Source organism: Pelodiscus sinensis, chromosome 29 (assembly GCF_049634645.1).
Source record: "Pelodiscus sinensis isolate JC-2024 chromosome 29, ASM4963464v1, whole genome shotgun sequence".
NCBI lineage: Eukaryota > Metazoa > Chordata > Testudines > Trionychidae > Pelodiscus > Pelodiscus sinensis.
In genome coordinates this window covers 8883890-8906725 of record NC_134739.1, presented here as the reverse complement: position 1 = coordinate 8906725, position 22836 = coordinate 8883890, and the positions used below count along the sequence as shown (strand labels likewise).

Here is a 22836-nt window from a genome sequence, read left to right as displayed (position 1 = left end):
GCAGTGGTGTCTCTGCAGGGCTCACTCCCTGGCACAGGGCGCAGAGGTGCAATGGGGAGCGGGTGGGGGGGTTGCATTTCATTCCCGAGGGCAGGACGGCCCACGCCTAGCACCCATGGCAGCGTCGAGAGAACAGCCCGCTCTGAGGCCCCAGAACCAGACCGTGCCAACCAGCATCAATCTCCCCCCATTACGCCCTCCGCTCACGCTGCTTCTCTCCCTTCCCGAACTCCCCTCCCGCCCCCTGTCCTCTCTCCCCTCTGCCCGTCCTTCCCCTGGCAGCTCCCAGCCCCCCCACTCCTGGGCTCTGCAGGGCTCCAGGGAACGTGTCCCTTGCCACGTCCATGTGGAACCACCACGCAGAGCACCCCGGGGGACATCGCCCTTCGCTGAGCTGCCGTTCCAGGCGCTCTGCAGACACGGGCAGGTTTCTCCCCCACCAGGAGGGCTAGATGCAGAGTCTGACTATGGGCTCGGGCCGCCTGTCGGCACCACGCAGCCGAGGTGCAGCCCAGCACGGGGGCGACGCTGGAGCTGCCTTCTGCCGGCGGCACGGTGACAGCCGGGCCCTCCCCACGCCGGGGCCAGTCGTGTGTGCTGTGAGGAAGGTTCATCCCACGGGAGCCACTGCCCAGCCCCACAGCACCAACTCCCCTCGGCTGGAGCTGTCACTAGTCGCTCCCCCTCCTAAGGAATCTGGTGCTGTGCCCCGGGTGGAAAAGGGCCGCTCCGCTCCTCCCCAGCAGTCGCTGCCGCTCCGGAGTCGGTAAAGCACGCGAGACCGGCTGCGATCGCTGGGCATGAGAGAAGCACACGCGCGAGCCGGAGATAGTGCTGAGCGGATTGCTCCGACCTGGCCGCTCCGCGGGGCAGAGGCACCGTTGTGTGGCCCAGTGCGGACAGCTCAGGGGTGTTCTGGGCTGACACTGGATTGACCCCAGCGGGCCCCTCTTCCCGGGGCTGAGTGATGCAAGGCACCGCCCCTAGCGGCAGTGAGGGCCGCAGCTCAGAGACCACACACACCATCGGGAGGGGGGAGCCGGAGGGGCATTCCCCCCAGGCTGGCCATGGTTGTGCTGCCAGGCAGGTGAGTTATGCCAGCTCAGGCTGGCACATGCGCTATCCTACAGCCAGCCAGGGGCTTGCGAGCCACTAGGGGAGCCGGGCACGAGAGGAGCTGGCGGGTGGGTGGCTCCGCTGGCGGGGGCTGCCGCTAACTGAGTGCGCTGTGGGCACCATTCCATGTCAGCTTCTGTTCTAGCGGCCTCGTGCCCAGCACAGCTCTCCCGCCGCGGAGAGACTCCAGCCTCCTGCTCTGGCACTTTCCTCTTCTCACCTGCCTGCTGGGCCTGGAGGAGCCAGAGCCACGTAGGTCCTGGCAGCAGACAAGTATGGGAGGAGGAGGCCTTACGTGAAGCACCTTGGGGGCGCCTTCCTTTGCGGCAAATGCTCCCTGGTTCCTCCTTCCCCTCCATGCTGCTCCAGGCCCAGCTCCGACAGTTGTGCCTGGAGCCTCGTTAACGCCCGGCCCCGTGGCAGCCCTGCCCCTGGCACATAGCACTTGCTGGGAGGTCCGGGCAAGGGATCTCGCAGGGCTCGGGTCGGGCAGACCAGTGCAAATCCAGCTGCTGGGTTTGTGGAGGACTCGCTGGGCAGGCCAGCAAAGGGACAACGGGCCCGTGAGCTGCAGCCGGCCTGGAGTTGCCAGCAAATTAGCTCTGTGCTCCAGCGGCTCCCAGGGAGTTGAGGGTCCCAGGCCGGCTTGTTTGCCTGTTTGATGAGAGGCTGGTGCCCGGGAGCAGCCGGGGCAGCTAGTCAGGGCCGCATTATGACTTTCGTAGGCCCTTCCCACCATAATAATAGCAATATTAACAATTATTTTTGCTATAACTTTAAAAATTTCAACATTTTATTTTTTTTCTGTTTTAAGCCAAAATTAATAGATGTTCGTGGTCCCTAAAAGTTTCATATTTTTCTGATGTGAGAAAAAAAACGAAAACGTTTTCTTCGACCCTAAAAGGTCTTTTTTTTTCTTCTGATTTTAAAAGAAATTAAAACATTTTCGTGGGCCCCAGGCACTGAGCCTACTGGGCCTAATGGATAAGTCGGCCCTGCAGCTAGTGCTGCGTGATTCAGCCCCGGGGAGGGGAAACCGGAAACACAAACTACTTCTCCAGAGGGGCCGAGCATGGGTCCAGCAGGGCAGAGCGTAGGCAGGAGGCCCCCGAACCACCAAAGGCTGGGGATTGCTAGGCCGGCGGGATATTGGGGGAAGGAGGATTTTCTTTATTTGCTCTAAATATAGAATCATAGAATCATAGGACTGGAAGGGACCTCGAGAGGTCATCGAGTCCAGCCCCCCGCCCTCAAGGCAGGACCAAGCTCTGTCTACACCATCCCTGACAGATGTCTATCTAACCTGTTCTTAAATATCTCCAGAGAGGGAGATTCCACCACCTCCCTTGGCAATTTATTCCAATATTTGACCACCCTGACAGTTAGGAATTTTTTCCTAATGTCCAATCTAAACCTCCCCTGCTGCACTTTAAGCCCATTACTCCTTGTCCTGTCCTCAGAGGCCAAGAGGAACAAATTTTCTCCTTCCTCCTTGTGACACCCTTTTAGATATTTGAAAACCTCTATCATGTCCCCCCTTAATCTTATTTTTTCCAAACTAAACAAGCCCCATTCATGAAGCCTGGCTTCATAGGTCATGTTCTCTAAACCTTTAATCATTCTTGTCGCTCTTCTCTGTACCCTTTCCAATTTCTCCACATCTTTCTTGAAATGTGGTGCCCAGAACTGGACACAGGACTCCAGCTGAGGCATAACTAGTGCAGAGTATCTGGGACACTTTGTAAGTCTTGCACCTGAAGCAGCTCCGTAGCGCAGGGCCATTGCCAGGCCATGTGGACTCGCGTCCTGGCGTGAATTGCACCCTGCCATTCAGAGAACAGTCTGACCAGCTCCTATGCTCCTGCGCCCCCAGGCCAGCAAGCCCCCCGCAATTCGAGGGGTCAAGTGGGAGCTGGGTTTCCATCTGCCGAGATCCGAGGCTGGGGGAAGAGCTGCCACCAGCAGTAGCAGGCTCTGCTCCATGGGCTCTCTCCTGCTTTTCTTGTTCGCCTCCATTCTCCAGCCCAGGGCCAAAGAGTTTCTCTGAGGTGTGCTGGGTGCCCCTGTGAGCTCCCCAGTGCCTGGAGACACCCCCAGGATGGCCTCGTTAGGCTCCGAGCAGCCACACAGATGTACCCACAACCCCCCTCTCCTCCCGGGACAGATGCGTTGGGCCCGGAGCCAGGAGGAAGCAGCCGCGCTCCCCTGGGCCCGAGGCCGTGGGCATGGCTCTGCCAAGTTTGCATCGAGCCCCTTGGCAGAGCTGTGGGGAAGGGGGAGCCCCGGGCTCTGCGGGTCGGGACTGAGGCCACCGGCAGAGCCAGGTGTGAGGTCGGCCTCTCCCTGCCACAAGCACCAGTCACTTGGGGCGTGGAGAAGCGGCCAGCCACTCAGAGGGCCTGGGCCCAGGGCAGGGCCGGCAGAAGACATGCGGAGGCCTGGGTCAAGCTGAAGAGGCCCCCTCGCGGTACCAAACGCTGCGTTGCTCCCATGGGAAGGCGAATGGAAACAGAACGGCGCAGCTTGAGATTTGCATCCCTACCGGGGCACAGGCAAGGATGCAACTCGAAACCAGCCGGTTTGGGTATTTAGAGGCCCCTCACCGTCTGAGGCCCTAAAATGTAGCGTAAATCCGGCACTGCCGGGACTCTGCCCCTCTGCAGCCCAGTGACTACCCGCACCCACCTGACACAGCCCATCTCAGAGCTCTCTGTCCCCAGAGGTGGATTTCCCCACGCTAGGGGACCGGGAGCTCACATTTTCTGGCCGTCCCTCTCCATGCGGTGCCTGTGACCCACTCCTCTTCAGCCCGAGCGTGAAAGATGAACCGTGCGCCCTGCCTGGCTCTGTCTTCCCAAAGGCCAACACAACCGGCTTGGCTCACAATACCTGTCCACCCACCCCGGCCCTGAGCAGGGGGCGGCAGCTCGGCCGGTGACGGCTCCCTCTTTTCTGACGCACCCAGCCGGGAGCGCGGGGCTGTATATAAGGAGGGGACGCGCTGCCTGCCTGACACTTCACTCGGCAGCCAGGACGGCAAGAGCCAGGAGAGAGTAGAGGTAAGAGCCCCCTTTGTGTGTGGGACAGAGCGCACCCGAGTGCCACACTCCCCTAGGAAAGGCAGGGGAGGGATTCCTGGGACTGGCTTGATCGACTGCACGGCAGCGCTTAAGTTACAGGCAGGCCAGGTCGCCTGGATGCCTTTCTGGGCCACCTTACTGCTGCCTTGTGGCCCCTCCTGCCGCTGTGTAACGCAAAGCAGCCGCTTGGTGTTCCAGGCCCCCAGCCTTTCTCCCGCGAGGTGGATCTGCCGGCTGGCCGCAGGGTTTAACAAAACTCTGCTTCGTGAGGGACCTTGGGATTTCCCCAGGAAAAGGCTCCGGGACTAGGTGCTGAGAACTAATAACAATACTTCAGCAGAGCCTCTGCAACGCACACACCTTCAGACACACACACGCGCGCGCATGCACCTTCAGACACACGCACATACGCGCACGCACCTTCAGACACACACACACACCTTCAGACACATACTCGCACACATCTTCAGACACACACACATACTTGCACACCCCTTCAGACACACACACGCACCTTCAGACACACACACACACACCTTCAGACACATACTCGCACACATCTTCAGACACACACACGCATCTTCAGACACACACCCCTTCAGACACACACGCATGCACCTTCAGACACACACACACATACTTGCACACCCCTTCAGACACACACACACCTTCAGACACATACTCGCATGCATCTTCAGACACACACACACACACACGCATCTTCAGACACACACCCCTTCAGACACACACGCATGCACCTTCAGACACACACACACGCACCTTCAGACACACAACTTCAGACACAACACTTTCAGACACCCCCCTTCAGATACACACACACACACACACACACACGCATCTTTAGACACACACCCCTTCAGACACACACGCATGCACCTTCAGACACACACACACACACACACATTTTGAGACACACACACACGCACCTTCAGACACACAACTTCAGACACACACACTTTCAGACACCCCCTTCAGATACACACACACACACACACACCCCTTCCAAGCGTAGGCCACAACACGAGCCACAGCATCCAGTCACTCTCCTACAACTCTGCTGGCCTGCGCCCCCCGGTCCAGCTCTGGGCTGGCTCGCTGCCATGGGCCGTGTGGGCCATGCTGTCTTTCGGCCCCAGCCCTCTGGGTCCAATGAACGCGCAGCCCGTGGGATGGACGAATCTCTCCCACGTCAGGCCTGAATCTAGGGGGTGGCCGGTGGCTGTGAGGAGCCTGGCCACAGCCCCTAGCAGGCCCGTGGGGGGCCAGGCGAGTCCCTGGGTTCGTTTGGTGCCTCTGCCCCAGCTTTGGCTCACTCTGTCCAGCAAGCAGAGCAGGGAACTGGATTCTGCTCCCAGCCCTGCCGTCACCCGGCTGCGTGACCATGGGCGAGTCCCCTCCCCGCGGACAGCAGCCACGATGGCACTGGCCCACTGGCGCGCTGCAGGGAGCTGGTCAGGCGTGGCTGGGAGAGGTACCAGCACAGGGCTGCTGTTATTCCTCCTGTATTAGTGCTATCCTGCCCTGGCAGGAGGAGCCTTTGGCTGAGATACCCCCACCCCCCTGTTGTGTCCCCTTCTTGCCCCACAGCCCTGAGATTTCCAGAGATGAACCTGATGCTTCAAGTCACCGTCCTCAGCCTCCTGTGCCTGCTGGGGCCGGGCCGGGTTCAGAACAGATCCCTGCTGAGGGAGAGATGGAGCGCGCTGGGCCTGCCGCAGAACAGAGAGCTGGTGAGCAGGGGGGCTCCCTAGACCGGGGGCCTCAGGCTGTCTGCACCCAGCACTTCCACCGCGGGCTGGAAGCAGCTGGTTTTTGATGAGCAACTGATCACGTCTCCCTTGCAGCTTTTAGAAAGGCGGGGGGATCGCTCCCTCTTCCATCGCACGGGCTTGGGGAGGAGGGCGGCCGGGATCAAAGCAAGTGGGGAGGCAGTGAGATGGCGCTGGAGTGAGGTTACATTAGCCAAGCCCTCGAGAAGGGCCTCCGGGCTTTCTCGGCAGGCTCTGGAGCCACGTGCAGTGCCGGCGCCTTCGTTTCAAGTGCCCATTAGGTCCTCGCTAATGACACGCCGCAGCGCCGGTGCCAGATGAATTCGCTCTCGCCAGGATGACTCATGCCAGGACCGGCCCTGAGGAGGCATCGTCCGCGGGAAAGCAGGCAAAGCCCCCACCCCGAGGAGTCCAGGCTCAATGGGGCCTGAAAGTGAAGGTGTCTGTGTGCCCCAGGCTGCGGCGTGGCCTGTCGCCCTCATGCTGGGAGCAGATATGGACTGATTCCCCCTGCCTGGGCTGCTCCCTGCAGGGTCTCCTTGGGAGGGGGCTGGAGACCCCCTAAGGGAAGAACACACGGAGCTCAACAGTGGGGGTGTTAACTAACGTGTGTTTGCGTGAACGTGTAACCGCTGGATTTTTCTTAAACGCCTGTTCCCAGGGACCCGCCCCCCCACCCCTACCTCTGATAGAGAGGCAGCATTGGGGGGTGGGGGACAGGCAGCTCTGTGGGAGCTGAAGCGCATGGAGCCGACTCCTGTCTGCCCCCCAGCACTGCTGCCTTTTAAGCCAGCTCTCCTCCACCTGCCCCCCTCCCACGCTGCTGCCTCTTACTTGCCCTCCTCTCCCTCACTGCTGCTGCCTCTGATACAGAGGCAGCAGCACGGGAGCGGGGGCAGGTGGCTCCGTGGGAGCTGGTGTTCAGGGGGAGCCTGATACAAAGACAGTGGGGGAAGGGGGCAGTCATTAGCAGGGCTCAACAAATTATACAATCTACTTGCCCGTGGCCAGTAGATGGTAACCCGGAAGAGCCGGGTTCGGGCGATCTGCGCATGCTCAGATCGCTGGACAGCGCAGCTGGCGAGCAGGGCTCACTGCGGTTCGGCAAGCCCTGGTCATTAGGATTAACGGAGAAGCTCAGGCGTATCGGTTAATCGTGTAAACAACGACATGCTAACATCCCTACTCAGTACAGCCCTATGTGGCCCGCCCGCCTGGCTCTTAGCCAGACACAGCAGGGGATGAGTGTCCGTGCAGCTACCAGGAGCAGAAGCCGGCCAAGCCCTTTCAGACTGAATGGGAACAGACCCAGATGGCACCGCACGCCCAGAGCCACTCACCCCTGGGGGCGTTCCCCCCCAGCTGCCGCCGCTGGACAGAGAAACCATGACAACGAGGAGCGAGCTGTGGCCTAGTGGCCACCCAGCCACAAATGCACCTGGGTGCTGAGGGGTCGGAGCCCCGGGGCTGGCTGTTCCAGCAGGAGGTGAGCTCCCGCTAGGCAAAAGGCCTGAAAAGTGGGCTGCTGAGCTGTCCCCATGATGCCTGAGCTGCTCACTCCCAGCACCCTGGCAGAGGCGGCTCCCTGTTCCACCTCCTGCCTCCGCCGGTGAGCTCGGAGTCCAGCCCCAGGACTGAGAGCAGCTCCAGGCAGGCTCTGTGGAGCAGGCACTAGCAGTTAGCACAGTGTTTCTTAAACTTTTTAAGACCAAACAATACTTTTTTTTATGAGGAACACCAAGGATTTTTTTGTTGAGCAAAAAAAAAAAAAAAAAAAAAAAGTCAGGAGGGGGAAAATGGGTCGGGAGGAAAGTTATTGAAAAAAAAAAGTCGCCTGCCCCTTTAAGGGTGGCCATTTGGATTTCTGTTCTCCACTACACACTGGTGTGCCACGTAACACAGTTTAACAAACACTAAGTTAGCAGGACTCAGGCCTGGTTTCCCCTCCCCACCCACAGTTCCTAAGTGCCCTGCAGAGTTATTTCCGCAGCAGAGGGATCCACATAGAGAAGACTGCGCCGGCCTTCGGGTTGCCCATGAGGAATCACAACCTGGGGGACCAGGAAGAACGAGAGCTGGTGGCCCTGGAGACCGGGGTAGATGACTAGGAAGAGCCAATGGCAGGTAACCGCCCCCTTTCCTTGTCTGTGTTCAGGGCTGGCTGGCGTGGCGCTCATGAGACAGGCGACGCAGGGGGCCCTGTGAGCGCCCCGCAGCCCGTTCGTTTTGTCAGCTCTTTGGTTCATTTGCCCAAGTCGTCTGAACGTCTGCAGAGGCAGCGTGGGCTAGTGGGACGGGAGCAGAGCTGGAACCCGGGAGCCGTCAGGTTTACGGTCAGCCATGCAGCCTTGTGCTTCTGATGGGGATGGGGATCCGCAGGGGAGGGAGAGTCACTTGGAGGGAAAACCCGAAGCAAGGACTAGCCGTAGTTGTTCCAGTTGGCTTCCCAACCACCACGTGGTGACAGTCCGAGCCCTGATCTGCTCCGAGCATCGGCCCCCACCTCTGCCTGCAGTACAACTGATACCAAGGCATTACCCTGAGGACCCTCGAGTTCGCCTGGAAGGGAGCCCGTGCGAGGACAGGCAGGTCCAGCTGCCACACCAGCCTTGTCCTAGTGATTGTTCTAAAATGCGCCAAATTGCAGACAGCTGTCATGACTGGCCCAGGTGCATTGTGGGGGTTTGAAGCCTGAGGGAGCTCAGGGGTATAAGCCACTGCTGGAAGCAGAGCCTGAAGCAGAGGAGTTTGAGTTCTGGTCTGCACGACAGGAGGCAGGATCCTGGATAAGATGGGTCCGTGGGCTGATGTTATGCTTATGAGAAACACACGGGCTCTTTTTCAGGGGGAAAGGCCACACACCGCATTTATTGAGAACACAACAGGAAAAGCAGCATTTGCATCTATACACCCCCCCCCCGTATGCACACAGAGATGCTGCAGGTGTTCTTACAGTTACCAGTCTGTCGTGGCTTGAGTGGCCCATTAGACTGAACATGATTGAGGAGCTGGGTTCTGTCGGTCATGATCCGGCTCTCCAATGTTGCAGGGCTACACTCAGACTTCCCTGGCAAAAGCACTCCATTTTTAGACATGTATGTTCCCATTTGAGTCCATAGGTTTCGCAGTGTCGTGCTGTAATCCTTGATCCTTAAGTAGGGTTAATCTTGGGCTTCTCCACAGCCGTCTTTTGATGGTTATCGTCAGGCGGCCCATCATTGTCTCTTGTTTGTCATCTAATCTGGGGCTGCCTCTGCCTGTCTCCAAGGTTTGTCAGTCCTGCTAATTTAATTCTAGCATTGGACAACATAGGTGCTTCCTGGTTGTCTTTGAGGGTGTCACTTTTCTTGCCCATCTAGGCACCCGTGATGGCTTTCACACTTAGCCTTAGCTACGCACGCATCCCCCACTCGCACCAACCCTGGGACAGAGAATTTCCTGTTCAATAATTCTGCAGAGCGTTTCAGGCAGGATGACCTTTTGGAAAGGGTTATATATAAGTTACTGAAGAAATGACAAAAATAATCTCACACAACTGAGTTAGATAAAAGGCACAACTTAATTTGTAATGCTAATAGAAAGCAAAACCTTATAGCAAACATCGACCGATCATTTAGGGTGGCTGGTAGGGTCAAACAGAAGCAGACAGCCTTTGTAATCAAATCATTATATAGAGCTTATTACCAATCTTCTACCAACACTAAAATGCTGCCATAGGGCCAGAGGGTCTGACCCAGTCCGGCAGGAAGTGGGATACCAGGCTCAATGGGCCAATGCTCTGCTCCAGCGTGAACGGTGACTCTGTGAAAAGCATGCTGCCTTTTGGACTGACTGATTCCACCTTTGTCCTTTCCTGTGTAGGTAGAGTCTTGGCAACATAAGCTCTTCTGTCTCTGAGTACTTCACAGGAATGCACTGACTCTCTCCTGCCACTTCACTGCTGTGAGTGTGTACACACAGACACACACACGTGACCTGTTTATATTTGTGAGGCTCTGCCTGCAATACTGAGCTGTAGGGTGTGGAGCCAATAAATTCTCCTCTTTAACGTTTGTCCTGTCACCTTCTTTGTGAATACCAGCAATCGACAAGCTGCCCTTTGGCTGGGTCTCCACACGCATGACTCATGCTGCTTCCTCCATCCTCCAGATCAGCCTAGGATTCAGCAAGAAGGATTCGCACTGTCACACAAACAGGAGAATTCAAAAAGATGTGTTGGAAAGAAAAGACAAGAAATCGAAACTGTCCCTGAGCTACCTCCAGGGAATGAGAAAGCTGCATTCTTAACGATGCCATAGCTAATAGCTGCCACTCCATCATCATTGTCTAATCTACCTACTACAGGTTGGACCTCCCTGGTCCAGCATCCTCGGGACCTGACTGGCCCAGGATGAGGGATTTCTGACCCTCCTGCTGCTGCCCCCCCCCCCCGCCCTGCCCTCTTCCACAGATTTCCTGGCTCCCCCCACAGCCCAGCTGAGCAATGCACCAGCTCCTGGACCCCACATCTTAGCTGAGTCACATACTGCCCCCCCTGTCCCCCACAGCCCAGCTGAGCCGTGCATCACCCCCTCCTCTCCGCATAGCGCTGGGCTCCCAGCCCCCCACCCCTCACAGTGCGTCGGGACTCTCTGATCTTTCCACACCATGGATATCGCCGGACCAGAGAGTTCCAGTTTATAGTGTCTTTGCTGGTGTCATAAAAGGACTTAGACCAGATTCGGCCCAAGAGCCCATTCCTTTCCCCTTGCCCCAGACCCCACACTCCTGGTATCTTGATCTCACCCCCTGGACAATCAAAATAGCAAACCGCACCCGGTCCCAGGCATCTGCCTTCAGGAAGTCCCAGTGCTCACGCACATCAGCACAGTTCAGTCCTGCAGCCTGTCATAGTGAGATTGTGACATGGTGCTGGAAAAGAGGCTTATCGGTGGAGTTTGGTTTTGTTTCCTGAGTGAATTAAGAAATAAGGGCTGGAGGTTCTGCTGGCAGGTACCAGGAAATGGCCTGGGTCAGGCAAGGAGAAGAAATGTATTCTGAGTAAAGAAAGCTGCCCTAAGCGTGGAAAGCAGCTGCCTCAGAAAAGGCTGACAGCTGGGTGGGAAAGACTCTTCCCAGAGCCTCATCCCTTCCAGGAGCCCCTGAACTTCCTTAACTTCCACATTAACCTCCTCCTCCTTCAGGTAGAGTGACCACCTTTGGTGGATGGAAATCTTACTATATATATATATATAGAGAGAGAGAGAGAGAGAAATGTGTATCTCTATGTTTGTCTGTGAGTCCGTCTGTTCAAAGCTCCTCCTAGGACCACTAAATTTGGTATGCAGCTTCCTCTTATCATAACTGAAAGCAAGGTCAGGGTTTGGTTGTTAGGATACTGGGATGTGCATGGGATTTAATTGTTTCCCATAGAAGGGAAAGGGAGGGGGCTGGTAGGAGTGGTTATACTGCAGAATGACCATAGGGAGTACCAAAGGGCCAGAGATGAGGACTGGGATAGCTATAGCCTCATTGGGCCAGCAGGAGGCAGGGGCGGAAAAAAGGACAGCTATCTACTATATTTCAGAAAGTTTATTTGTGGTATGAAATGGCTGGGATTGTCCTCTCTCTCCGAGGCAGCCTGCATACTGAAGCCCTCATCCCAAGCCCCATCCCAGAACTATGAAAACGAAGAAACACAAAAGTTATTTGAATTAAGGACCTGAGCAATGCCGGGTAAATCTTCTAGTATCACATGAAAAATAAGGGACGATGTTTTATTTTAAGGGACATTTTAGGGAATCCCCATTTTCTATAGTGCAGCATGAATTGTCCATTTCAGCTGCTCTCCCCTACACAGGGCAACTAACATCGGCTTCAATCCCATGTTTAAAACCCGCCCTGTTGCTATCAGTTTTAATACAGCTCAACTCATCTTAAAATAAACCTGGGGTGGTGGGTCAATCCAAGTGTCCTTCTCCACCTCTCCCTCCCCCTCCAGGCACCTCTCCCACAGCCCCTCCCCCTCCAGGCACCTCTTCCCTCCCCCTCCAGGTGCCCCTCCCACCTGTCCCCTTAGCCCCTCCCTCTCCACGTGCCCCTCTCCCCAGCCCCTCCCCCTCCTCCTCCAGGTGCCCCTCCCACCTGTCCCCTTAGCCCCTCCCTCTCCACGTGCCCCTCTCCCCTAGCCCCTCCCCCTCCAGGTGCTCCTCCCACCTGTCCCCTTAGCCCCTCCCTCTCCACGTGCCCCTCTCCCCTAGCCCCTCCCCCTCCAGGTGCCCCTCCCACCTGTCCCCTTAGCCCCTCCCTCTCCACGTGCCCCTCTCCCCTAGCCCCTCCCCCTCCAGGTGCCCCTCCCACCTGTCCCCTTAGCCCCTCCCTCTCCACGTGCCCCTCTCCCCTAGCCCCTCCCCCTCCAGGTGCCCCTCCCACCTGTCCCCTTAGCCCCTCCCTTCCATGAGCCCCGCCCACTTATCCCCTTAGCCCCGCCCCCAAAGGGCTCCTCCCCCTCAAGCTCGCCTCATGCCCCCGGAAATCGTGCCCCCTCTCGCGAGAGCCCGGGGGTCAGAGGTCGCCTGGAAAGTCCATACATTTTAATTAAAATTTAAACGGCGATTGGAAAAAAAATATATCAGTGACGTACTTCCGGGCGACCCAGGGTAGCGCTTCCGGGTCACGCGCGGAGCGCTGGTGGTGAGAGGCGGCCACGGCCCTGCCGCTCGGTGAGGGACCGCGGGCCCCGCCCCCTCCGGGGTTACCCAGCATGCCCCGCGAGACCCGCCCCCTGGCGTTACCCAGCATGCCCCGCGGACTCCCGGGCTGGGCACCGTGAGGGGCATTGACAGTGCTCCCAGCCTGGGGGGGGCAGCGTTGGGGGCCAGGCTGACAGAGGGGGCAGGGGGCCGGAGGCAGAGGGTGGGGGGCTGACAGCTGGGGGCCTGGGAGCACTGTGGGGGGGGGGGCTGACAGAGGGGGCCGGAGGCAGGGGGTGGGGGGCTGACAGCTGGGGGCCAGGGAGCACTGTGGGGGGGGGGGGCGGGCTGACAGAGGGGGCAGGGGGCCGGAGGCAGGGGGTGGGGGGCTGACAGCTGGGGACCTGGGAGCACTGTGGGGGGGGGCTGACAGAGGGGGCAGGGGGCCGGAGGCAGGGGGCTGGGGAAGCAATAAGGCAGAGGGTGCTGGGGGCAGGTTGTGGAGGGGGACTGAGCAGGGTGGAGCGGCAGCGGGTGACTGAGTGAAACTCAGAGGCCATGTTCGTGGAGCTCAACCTTGCCGTCACCCACGTAACCCCCTCCCCTGCGTGTCTGTTCCAGGGACCATGTCTGCCTTCCGCTCAGGCCTGCTGGTGCTCACGACCCCACTCTCGGCCCTGTCTCTGCGCCTTGTGCCCATCCTGGCCTCAGCCTCCCGGATCGTGGAGGATACGCTCTATGTTCACCTGCAGCCGGGCCTCAGCTTGACAGGCTCTTCGCAGCCCAGGTCCACCTACGTGCCAGCCTCCCCCGAGATCTATAGCCTCATCAGCAAGCTGTATGCAGATGCTGACGCCCACGGCCACCTGGACGTACGGGTCCTGCTGACAAACATCCGCAACCAGAGCCTGACGCCACAGTCACTTTCTTCAGTGCAGAACCTCTCCCACCCGCCCGAGGTGGTCCTGACCGACTTTCAGACCAGTGATGGTGGCCAGTACAACCCAGTGAAGCAACGCCTGGAGCGATACGCCACCAGCTGTTACAGCTGCAGGCCCAATCTCATCTCTGTGCTGCTCTACCCAGAGTATGAGCCCATGATGGAGGAGAGGGAGCTGCCCTCACAGGAACCAGACTTGGATGGTGGGACCATGCAGAGTTACAGGGATGTTGTTGTAGGGGGCACTTTCGATAGACTCCATAATGCCCACAAGATCCTTCTGAGTGCATGTTGCCTGTTGGCTGAGAACCGGCTACTGATTGGCATCTCTGACAAGGATCTCTTGGAGAGTAAGAATCCCATTCCCAAACCAGGAAGCAAAACCCCAGTCACGCTCATTCTCTGGCCGTCACTCTGCTGGTTCCTTTTGCTCTGCATGGCAGGGAAGGGAACCATTTATTGTACTCTGTAGTGTTTGTTTCCCTGGGGACAGCTTAGAAGCAGCCTTCCTGAGCTCTGAAGTGGGTGTGTGGCCAAGCTTCTAGGGCCTTTAAGGTGGAGTGTGTATTGTGAGAGGATGAAGGGGGAGAGTAGGTTTCATATCAGTGGAGATGTAAAGCACATTTGATCTGCGTGGGCATGGTGGTAGTTTAGAAGCATCATTTATGAGTTTAGGAGACTCAGTTAGGCCCAACAGGCTTGATGGCTTTTGGGAAGAGGTTTTGTACACCTTCGAATAAGATTAGCAACATTCCTGTGGGTTTTATTGCTGACCCTTCCCTGGCAGTGCTGCCAGCCTAAGCTGTAGCCTTGGGTTTCCGCCTGAGAACTGGAAACTGGCCAGAGCTGATAAGTGAGACTCGCCAGATTACTCCCACTGCCTGATCTAAGGCAGAACGGCATCTCTGCAAAGATGAGATGTCTGTGTCCCAGGTCGTACGCGGCAGGGAGGGCTGTCACAGCGATGGGGATCTGGCTCGGAGTTTTGCTATCTGCGTGTTTATGACAGATGTGCTGCCCTTGGAGTTAAATATTCCTTGCCAAGCAGAACAAGGCTGAGTCACTTGTCTCTGCTCACTGCTGCTTTGTGCAAAGAGGGTGCCCCTTCTGACAGCAGACCCAAGGACGTGCAGCAGCCCCGTGCCTTTCTCCACTGTGGAGAAACCTGGAGAGCCCGATGCCCTTTGGGTACCAGGGAAGCGCGAGGGGGCGGATCGTTGCTAAAGCCTTTGGTACGTCTCTGTGGGCCCCTCCTTTAAACATCACTCTCTTCACTGCTAACTCTGGGTGCAGGGACCTTTGTGCTGTTGCTTCCTCCCCATTTCTTGTCCCTTCCAGATAAGGTTCTGAAGGAACTGATCCAGCCGTATGAGCAGCGAGTGGAGAAGCTGTGTGAGTTCCTGGTGGACGTGAAGCCTTCTTTGCGTTATGACATTGTGCCTCTGGTAGACCCCTGTGGCCCGTCGATAACGGACCCTGACTTGGAGTGTATAGTAGTCAGTGAGGAGACCCGCAAGGGAGGGGTGACCGTGAACAAGAAGAGACTTGAAAATGTAATGCCTTTAAAGCTGACCTAGTGGAATACACCCCCTCCTGCTATTCGTTCTAGGGATGCAATAGTGTAGTCGATTCACCAATAAGCAAAAGCTTATAGGTTAATGCTATAGACTACATGCATTCCTCCCCCTTACCCCCCCGCCCCAGTAATTTTGTTTAGCAGGCTGGCCAGTAGCCCGGCTCAGTTCTTGCTCACTCCAGTTCTGGGACCTACCCCTGCTTTGGCTCTGCATTTAAAGTGTATTGGGAGCTGGGTGGGCAGGCAGCCCAGCTCAGTTCTGATTGGCCCCAGGTCCGGGAGCTCAGACCCCCCACCACCACAAGACTGGGGCTGCTGCCACCCCACACTGCTGCCTCTGTATTAGAGGTAGCAGCACAGGGTGATAAGCAGCCGGTCTGCAAGAGGAGCTGGTTTTTAAACTGTCTCTCCTCACAGACTAGCTCCCTCCTGGCGCCCCATGCTGCTGCCGGGCCCGCCCCCGGGGATTATAGAATAGTTGACTAACCAATAAGAATTCATGAGGTTACTCGACTATTCACTTAACCGATATTTAACATCCCTCATTTGCCCCCAACGTGTGTGCCCTTAAAAGGAGGCAGTGCCTGTGAAAGCCAGGCATCGGGGATCAGGTGCTGTACAAGCTCTCCAGTGTGATTGTCCTGATGCCCTGCACTCCCCCTGCTATTCCAGACCTGGGCTCTGCCCCTCTCAGCTCTGCTCTACCACTGCCCCTTATGAGCTGGCTTTCCCTGGAGTGTGTTGTGAAGGGGGGGATGCAACTGTCCAGTGGCAGAGAATGAAAACTCAGAGAGCTGTGAGAGGAGAGTGCAAAGGAAAGATGGGGCCAAGCAGTTGGGTTCTGTCTTCGGAGCCTGCCCCTGAGGAGTGTGGTGGGGACAGCCCCGGTCTGTTCACTGTGTCTCTTCACTGGGGCTTCACTCTGCCCCTCCAGCCATACCCTCTGGGGCAGTGGGGGGGAGCTATCCAAGGGGAACCCTTTCCTCCCCACTCACTGGGATGCGCTCGCTCAGTAAGTAAGACTGTTTCTCTGTCGTATAGGAGCCGCCAGCCCCATCAGCTGGGCCCTGGGCCTAGCTGGGGATTTCTGCCTCTAACTGCAGTTGGTTCCCGGCACATAGATCCCCATCATGGACAATCCTGGAATAGCCTGCCCCGGGGAGCTCTCTCCTGGGCCCAGGCAGTTAGTGGTTGGCCTGGTCCCAAAGGCTAGTGGGGCAGTGTGTCCTGTAGATGCACAAAGGCTCCTGATCCCTTGGGACCCTGCCCTTCTCTGCCACCTGACTCCAGAATCCCTGCAGTCCTTGCCCCACCGTGGCATGTAGCACGGCCCAGTCGCAGGCAGATGGGGACTAATCGACAGGTGGCAGCAACCTCCCGCTTTCTTGCAGAGCTGCCCACGAGCAGCCTGAGTGCAGGAGCTTGGTGTGAAGATGCGGCCTTCCCGGTGACTGCTCGGGGGAGTGGGACCTGGGGCCAGTCTGACTGAACAGCTACGAGGGGCTCTCAGCCCTCTGACTGCGCTGTGCGGCGTGCTCTGTTTGCAGGGGCTCCCAGAGCTGGCCCTCCATGAGATCCGGCTGGTTAAAGATCCCGGGCACAGAGAGAACGAGGAGGAAAAGATCAGCTCCTCCAGCATCCGGCAGAGGCTGCTCGGATCGCTGCTGCAGCCCCCCCAGGTAGGAAGGTACAGGAGCTGGTGGCTACTCGAGTCCGTTTGCCAAGCGACCTCCAGCTCACAGGGTTTTGTGCGGCTTCTAGCCCTGGTGGGAGATGCTGGCCTACGCAATTGGGGACCAGAAACCATAGCAGCTCTTAGGTCAGTGGCACGTCCTGGGTCTAGCAAGGGCAATGCTGAAGTGGGGACACAGAGTCAATACCAGGGAATGCCAAGCAGAGGGGCCTGGAATGTGCCCGTTGCTGGAGTCAGCTGGCTCTGTTCACAAGAACGCGGCCTAGGAGCCTACCTGTGGCTGCATCCTCCTGGACCGACCTGATGTCAGAAGGAGGCTGATGGTGCCGTTCCTGGGCTGAGTTTGGATCCTGTGACCATAAATAAACACCAGGAGAAGGGCAGCTGGACGTTGACTGGGTTTAGGAAGAGGGGTTGGCGGCCAGGCGTGTTGGAGATTGAGGTGTGCCAGGGTCTTCCTCTCGGGGGCTTCCAGGAAACGTACCAGTGGCAGGCCAGAGCATGTCTCTGCTGTTGGCTTCCATCAACGTGCACATCCTCTGGGCTTGTGTGGGGTTCACACTCAGGGCCTCTTCTCGCCGCCCCATCCAGCTCCCACCAGCCCTGAGCAGCTGTGGACGCTTCTGACGCTTTATCTCTTCTTGGTGCAGAAGGACCCAGCCCGGCCTTCTCGCCCCTATGTGATCGGCCTGACTGGAGGAAGTGGAAGTGGGAAAACATCCATTGCCAGGCACTTGGAACGCCTGGGCGCTTTCCTCATCGATGTTGACAAACTGGGCCACGAAGCTTACGCCCCCGGCGGCCCTTCGTACGAGCAGGTGGTGGAGGAGTTCGGAGAAGGTACAGTGAGTGGAGCCTGTGTAGAACACCAGGGTGACAGGGAGACGACGTCATAGGAACCTCTGACTTCCCACTTTGGTTTGGGAGAGTCCGTGCATCCTGCTCTTCCCAGCTAAGGGTGTTGGGGAGAGCTCATGTCGGAGGGAGGTTTGTATTTGGGATCCAGAGGGTGCTCCTGGGAGAGGAGAACTCTCTTTTGGAAACAGGTTGGTTTGGAAGCCTGAACTGTTTGGTAGGGATCCTGTCAGAGGGGGGTGGACAATCATTTTTGATGGGGGGGCGCTTCTAAGGATTTGGTGAGTGATCAAGGGCTGCACTTTTCCATGATATTAATGAATGGGATGAAGGCTGGGTGCTGAAGGGAGCTTGGGATGCAGGAGGGGGTGTGGGGTCTGGGAGGGAGTTTGGGTGAAGGAGGGGGTTGTGATTGGGCTGCAGGGTCTTGGAGGGGGTGTGGGTGCAGGAGCAGATTCTGACCAGAGGAGGGGTGCAGGCTCTGGGAGGGGGTGTGGGTACAAGAGAGGATTCTGACCCGGAGGAGGGGTGCCAGAGGGGGGCAGGGTCTGAAGGGGGGATGGGTGCAGGAGAGGATTCTGACCAGAGGAGGGGTGCAGGGTCTGGGAGGGGGGATGGGTGCAGGAGAGGATTCTGACCCGGAGGAGGGGTGCCAGAGGGGGGCAGGGTCTGAAGGGGGGATGGGTGCAGGAGAGGATTCTGACCCGGAGGAGGGGTGCCGGAGGGGGGCAGGGTCTGAAGGGGGGATGGGTGCAGGAGAGGATTCTGACCAGAGGAGGGGTGCAGGGTCTGGGAGGGGGAATGGGTGCCGGAGGGGGGCAGGGTCTGGGAGGGGGGATGGGTGCAGGAGAGGATTCTGACCAGAGGAGGGGTGCAGGGTCTGGGAGGGGGGATGGGTGCCGGAGGGGGGCAGGGTCTGGGAGGGGGATGGGTACAGGAGAGGATTCTGACCAGAGGAGGGGTGCAGGGTCTAACTCCTGTTCCCAAGTTGAAGGGAAAGGCCCTTTCCCACCCTCTTACACTTCAAGGCAGCCAAAAAGGGTCCCTGTCCCAGTGTTTGAAACCTTTGCAGGCCCCTCTAGGGGAATTAATGCTGAGCCCTTCCCATGCGAGCTGAGCTGACTCCTTTTCTCCTGTTGCGCTTTGTCTCCCAGACACTCTGAACGACGACAGGACAATTAACAGGAAAATCCTCGGGGCCAAAGTGTTTGGAAACCAGGTAACCTTCCCCCCGACTCCGGGCTCAGTGTCAACCTTTCCCCTCCTCTGGCCCTGCTGCCGCCAAGGCTGCTCTGTCGTCCCCTCTGCCCTGCTGCCGCCTGCCTGCTGCTCTCTCGGGCTCCGCTCCCGCCGGCTGGTTTTTCTCTAGTGTAAAGGCGCCGTGTTGGCGGGGCTGGAGACAGGGATCCCCGCTGCTGCCCAGGCACCAGCAGCACCAGCCACTCACCGGGGGAGACCCGCTCCTAGGGCCCTTCCGGGGCTGACAGTTGGGAGGACGTCACCCCCTGTTGGTCTAAGCGCTGGGGGAGGCATGGCCCAGGCTGGTTTGCCCTCTGTGCCCCGGGGTTTCCGTGAGCAGAGGTGACGAGAGCGCAGAGCGCTGATCTGCTCCTGTGCTCCCCCGTGCACTAGCCAGACCGGCCCTGACTGGCTTTGGAGCCGCAGCTGAAGGGTGGAAGGGGAGGTCGGTCTCCATGACTGCGCTGGAGTCTTGGGCCGACACCTTTCTCCAGGGGCCTGGTCTGCTCCCCCCACTTCCCCAGCGCCCTCTGTCGCCGAGCGATAGGGCCTTGCCAAGTTCCTCTGCGTTGAGCTTTGGCAGCGGCGCAGATGGGGCTCCTGGTGGAGCAGCTCGGAGAATCGGGCAGGACAGAGCCAGTGGAGGGCTGACCTAGCCCGCTGGCAACGTGGGGCCCCCGGGGAGGGGGCAGTAGGGGGCTGGCGGGCGACTGCCCTGACTGCGTGTTGCTGGGTTACCGGGAAATCGCGTGGGGAGCGAATCACCGCAGCCCAGCCGTGTGCCTTGCTAGGGGCGGCTAAAGCGTCTCACCGACATCGTGTGGCCTGAGATCGCGAAGCTGACAAAGAGGCAGCTGAATGAAGCAGCGGCACAGGGTGAGCTTGGTCTTCCCCCTCGCAACCCCAAGGGGGCGGGGCTAGACCATCCTATTACCACCGCCCAGGCCAGAGGCCCTGGGGACGGCTGTCCGGGGGCCCAGGCTGCCGCTGGAGTTACTTCCTGATCAGCTGCTAGGTGTTCCCAGCTCAGGTTTCTGTGCTTTGTGGGGGGCTGGTCCTTTGCTTCCTGCAGGTGGGTAGGCGCAGCGGGCCAGACTGCCACCGGCCCCCTCCCCGTCTCCAGAAAGGCCTCGGGCGCGTTGGTAAGACCAGATCCTGGCAGGGAAGGGGCCACGTGCGTTGCCCTGGGAGAGAATCCCTCCATTGCTTCTGTGACCGGCAGGTCCCTGTGCCAGGCCTGGGGGGGTTCTGATTAAGCTCTAAGCCAGTGGTTGCCAGCCTGTGGTCCGTGGACCCCTGGTGGTCCGCGATGGTACTGCAGGGGGTCCGTGGAAAGTTTAGACGGACGAATCAGGCGCATCCTTCCTCTTCTTTTTTGTTCTCCCCCAGGGTAGGGGTCTGAAACTAATAGACTGGGAAGGGCTCCGTATGCTTGAAAAGGCTGGGAACCACTGCTCTAAGCTGTAAACAGTCTGGGGCCTGCTGCTTTCCCTTCGCGGGTTCTCTTGCCCTGCCGTCGGGTTGCTGCGCTGCCAGGGGGAGGAATCGGGGCCTCGTGGTGCCCGGGTGCTCACAGGGAAGGGCCTCGTCCCACAGGGAAAGCGGTGTGCGTGCTGGACGCGGCCGTGCTGCTGGAGGCTGGCTGGACAGACCTGGTCCATGAGGTGTGGATGGTCGTCGTCCCGGAGAAGGAGGTAGGCGCCGCCCTTCCCCAGCCGTTTGCGACGAGCGATGGGCCCCTCGTGCGCCCGCCTGGGAGTGACGTCCCCCTTGGTCTCCGCAGGCCCTGCAGCGCATCATGACCAGAGATGGGCTGAGCGAAGAGGCTGCTCGGAACAGGCTGCAGAGCCAGCTGAGTAACAGCCAGAGGCTGCAGCAGTCGCATGTCGTGCTCTGCACGCTCTGGGAGCCGGAGACGACTCGCAAGCAGGTGAGAGCCGGGGGCTGCCCAGATGGGCCTCCGGGGGCAACGGCTGTCTTGCCTAGGCCAGGCCAGCAGGGAGGGAGGGGAGGGGGCCGGTGGGGTCCACACCTCTGGCAGAGATGCAGGCCTGCCTGCGCTGCAGCGTTAGCCAGAGACCGTGGTTAAATGGAGTAGTCTAGGCAGGACCCCTTAGAGCCTGGGACAAGCCATGTCGGCAGCCGATCGGATGAGAGCCTTGTTCCTCTCTGGTGTAAATGGGACTCAAGGAATGTCTGTTCCCTACGGCTGGATCGGAGGAAGGACTAGGCATCTTCCAGGTCCCCCTCTCCTGGGCAGAGCTGTGGCTGCTGCGTCTCTTCCCCCCCCCCCGGGATGGGGGCCGTCTCCGCGGAAAGCCGCACGTTCTGATAGGTGCCCAATAGCTGCATTAACTCAGTGGAATCAGGCATCTGTGGGAGTGTCCAGTGAGCCCTGTCTGTGCTGCAGCCACCCCTAGCAGATCTCACCCTGGGGTGGGGGCAAACCCAGCCTGAAAGGAATGACAGGTTCTGGGGCTTGTGCACACCGTGCTTTAAGTGGAGTCCGTGCCTGTCCCTGCCCCAGTGCCCTGCCAGGCCGGGCCAGCTCCTCCCAGACAGCTGCAGTCGCTGCCCTTTCGTGCGGCTGAGCCCGGACTCTCTGTCCCGCGTTTGTTCTGGCAGGTGGAGAAGGCCTGGGTCCTCCTGCAGCAGCGCATCAGCCAAGACTAGAGGCTGGGGACCTGGTGGCTCTTCCGGCCACTTCCATCTCGTCGTCACGCACAGCCAGACGGGGGCTCCCAGCACTGACGGGCTCTGCTGCCAGGGGCTGGGGTCTGCACGCTTGGCCCCATTCTCGCCCACGTCTGGTAGCAGGGCGGGGCACCGCTCGGAGCTCAGCTGGGCGCTCTGGTGCCCAGGGCCTCGGGGCAGAGGCATCCTGCTTTCCTGTTGCTAACGGCCCCGCCTACGAGGGTGCACCAAGGACAGCGGCTCTGAGCTGGTGACACGGGCACAGGCCGGGAGAGAGCAGCAGCTTGGATCTGCTGGGACAGACGTCATCAGAGCCAGCGCATGCCGAGCCCCCGGCCCGGCCCAGCGGCAGGCCCGGCTCCGTTCACTTCCGGCTGCGCTGTATGAGCCCCCCGTGCCCTCCTCTGGGTGATCAGTATCATGTGGATTGTCCCCCCTTCCCGGTGGATGGGCCACCTCGGTGCACGCTGCCCGATCCGGGTGTCCTGAAGGCTGTCGCAGTTAAAGGTCCAGTGTGTGCAGCCTGCCTCTGTGTGGTGATTGCTCTGCCAGGCCTGTTTGTTCCCTTCGCCCCCAGGCCTGGGCCCAGGCAGGCAGCTCCTGTGCTGCTGCCCCAGGTGAAATCAGCATTGCGGGGGAGTCCTGCTGGCTCGGGGCAGGAGCTTTGTGAGCTCTCGGCTGCCACTCCCCACAGCCCAGGCTCTGGCTAGCGGGATCCTCAGGGGAGGGGCTGAGCACCTGCTGAGCTAGGGGGACCAAGAGGGGCTTTCCACTGAAGTTGGCTTAAGGCCCCTGAGCCAAGCTTTGTGCCGCAGGGAAAGGGACCCAAATAGCCCAGCGCTCGTGCTGCAAAGCGGCCGAGCCCCTGCACCTCTCCCTGGATCCCCCACCACAGGAGCTCTGCCGATGGACTGGACCCTGCAGAGCCCAAATTCATGTTCAGATTCCAGGCTCAGCTTGACCCTGGGAGGGACAACTCTAGTGCTGTAACCAGCCAGTTCCAGACCCTCCGTTAGCCTGACCCTGGGGTGCCTCGTGGTGAAGAGCTGAGGGCCCCCGACCTGTCCCAGCGCGTGGCTGAGGGCGCATCTGTCCCTCTGGAGCTGAAGAACACGCCATGTTTGCATCTGCAAAACCCACGCGGATTTGTTTGGGCATCAGCATCAAATCCACTTGGTCGGA

The 22836-nt window shown here is 59.0% G+C and overlaps 1 protein-coding gene and 2 long non-coding RNA genes across 4 annotated transcripts; 2 read left to right on the top strand and 1 right to left on the bottom strand.

The window, feature by feature from the left end:
* Nucleotides 1-4037: 4037 nt before the first annotated feature.
* On the top strand, nucleotides 4038-9985 carry LOC112546237 (uncharacterized). Its single transcript, XR_003089878.2, has 4 exons — nucleotides 4038-4175; nucleotides 5805-5947; nucleotides 7945-8110; nucleotides 9848-9985. It is a non-coding gene; the product is annotated as an uncharacterized LOC112546237 (long non-coding RNA).
* Nucleotides 7824-12743, bottom strand: LOC142820968 (uncharacterized). The gene is made up of 2 exons (XR_012898008.1): nucleotides 12609-12743; nucleotides 7824-10167 (listed from the first exon to the last, which is right to left on the bottom strand). It is a non-coding gene; the product is annotated as an uncharacterized LOC142820968 (long non-coding RNA).
* Nucleotides 12559-22175, top strand: COASY (Coenzyme A synthase). Of its 2 annotated transcripts, none has more exons than XM_075911240.1 (10): nucleotides 12559-12687; nucleotides 13279-13947; nucleotides 14936-15150; nucleotides 16721-16852; nucleotides 17517-17706; nucleotides 18876-18940; nucleotides 19752-19836; nucleotides 20557-20654; nucleotides 20744-20890; nucleotides 21586-22175. In XM_075911240.1, exons 2-10 carry the CDS (start codon nucleotides 13284-13286, stop codon nucleotides 21631-21633), a joined length of 1644 nt encoding a protein of 547 aa, XP_075767355.1. In that variant the 5' UTR covers nucleotides 12559-12687; nucleotides 13279-13283; the 3' UTR covers nucleotides 21634-22175. The 2 variants fall into 2 exon arrangements, with proteins under 2 accessions (XP_075767355.1, XP_075767356.1); XM_075911241.1 differs by having other exon boundaries at nucleotides 12679-12793.
* Nucleotides 22176-22836: the final 661 nt, after the last annotated feature.

Bases quoted from the DNA above. Each gene is read 5' to 3' on its own strand.
- COASY (XM_075911240.1), top strand. From the start codon at position 13,284: ATGTCTGCCTTCCGCTCAGGCCTGCTGGTGCTCACGACCCCACTCTCG. The intron at 15,151-16,720 runs GTAATGCCTTTA...CTCTGTTTGCAG, and splicing joins ACAAGAAGAGACTTGAAAAT to GGGCTCCCAGAGCTGGCCCT. The intron at 20,891-21,585 runs GTGAGAGCCGGG...TTGTTCTGGCAG, and splicing joins CGGAGACGACTCGCAAGCAG to GTGGAGAAGGCCTGGGTCCT.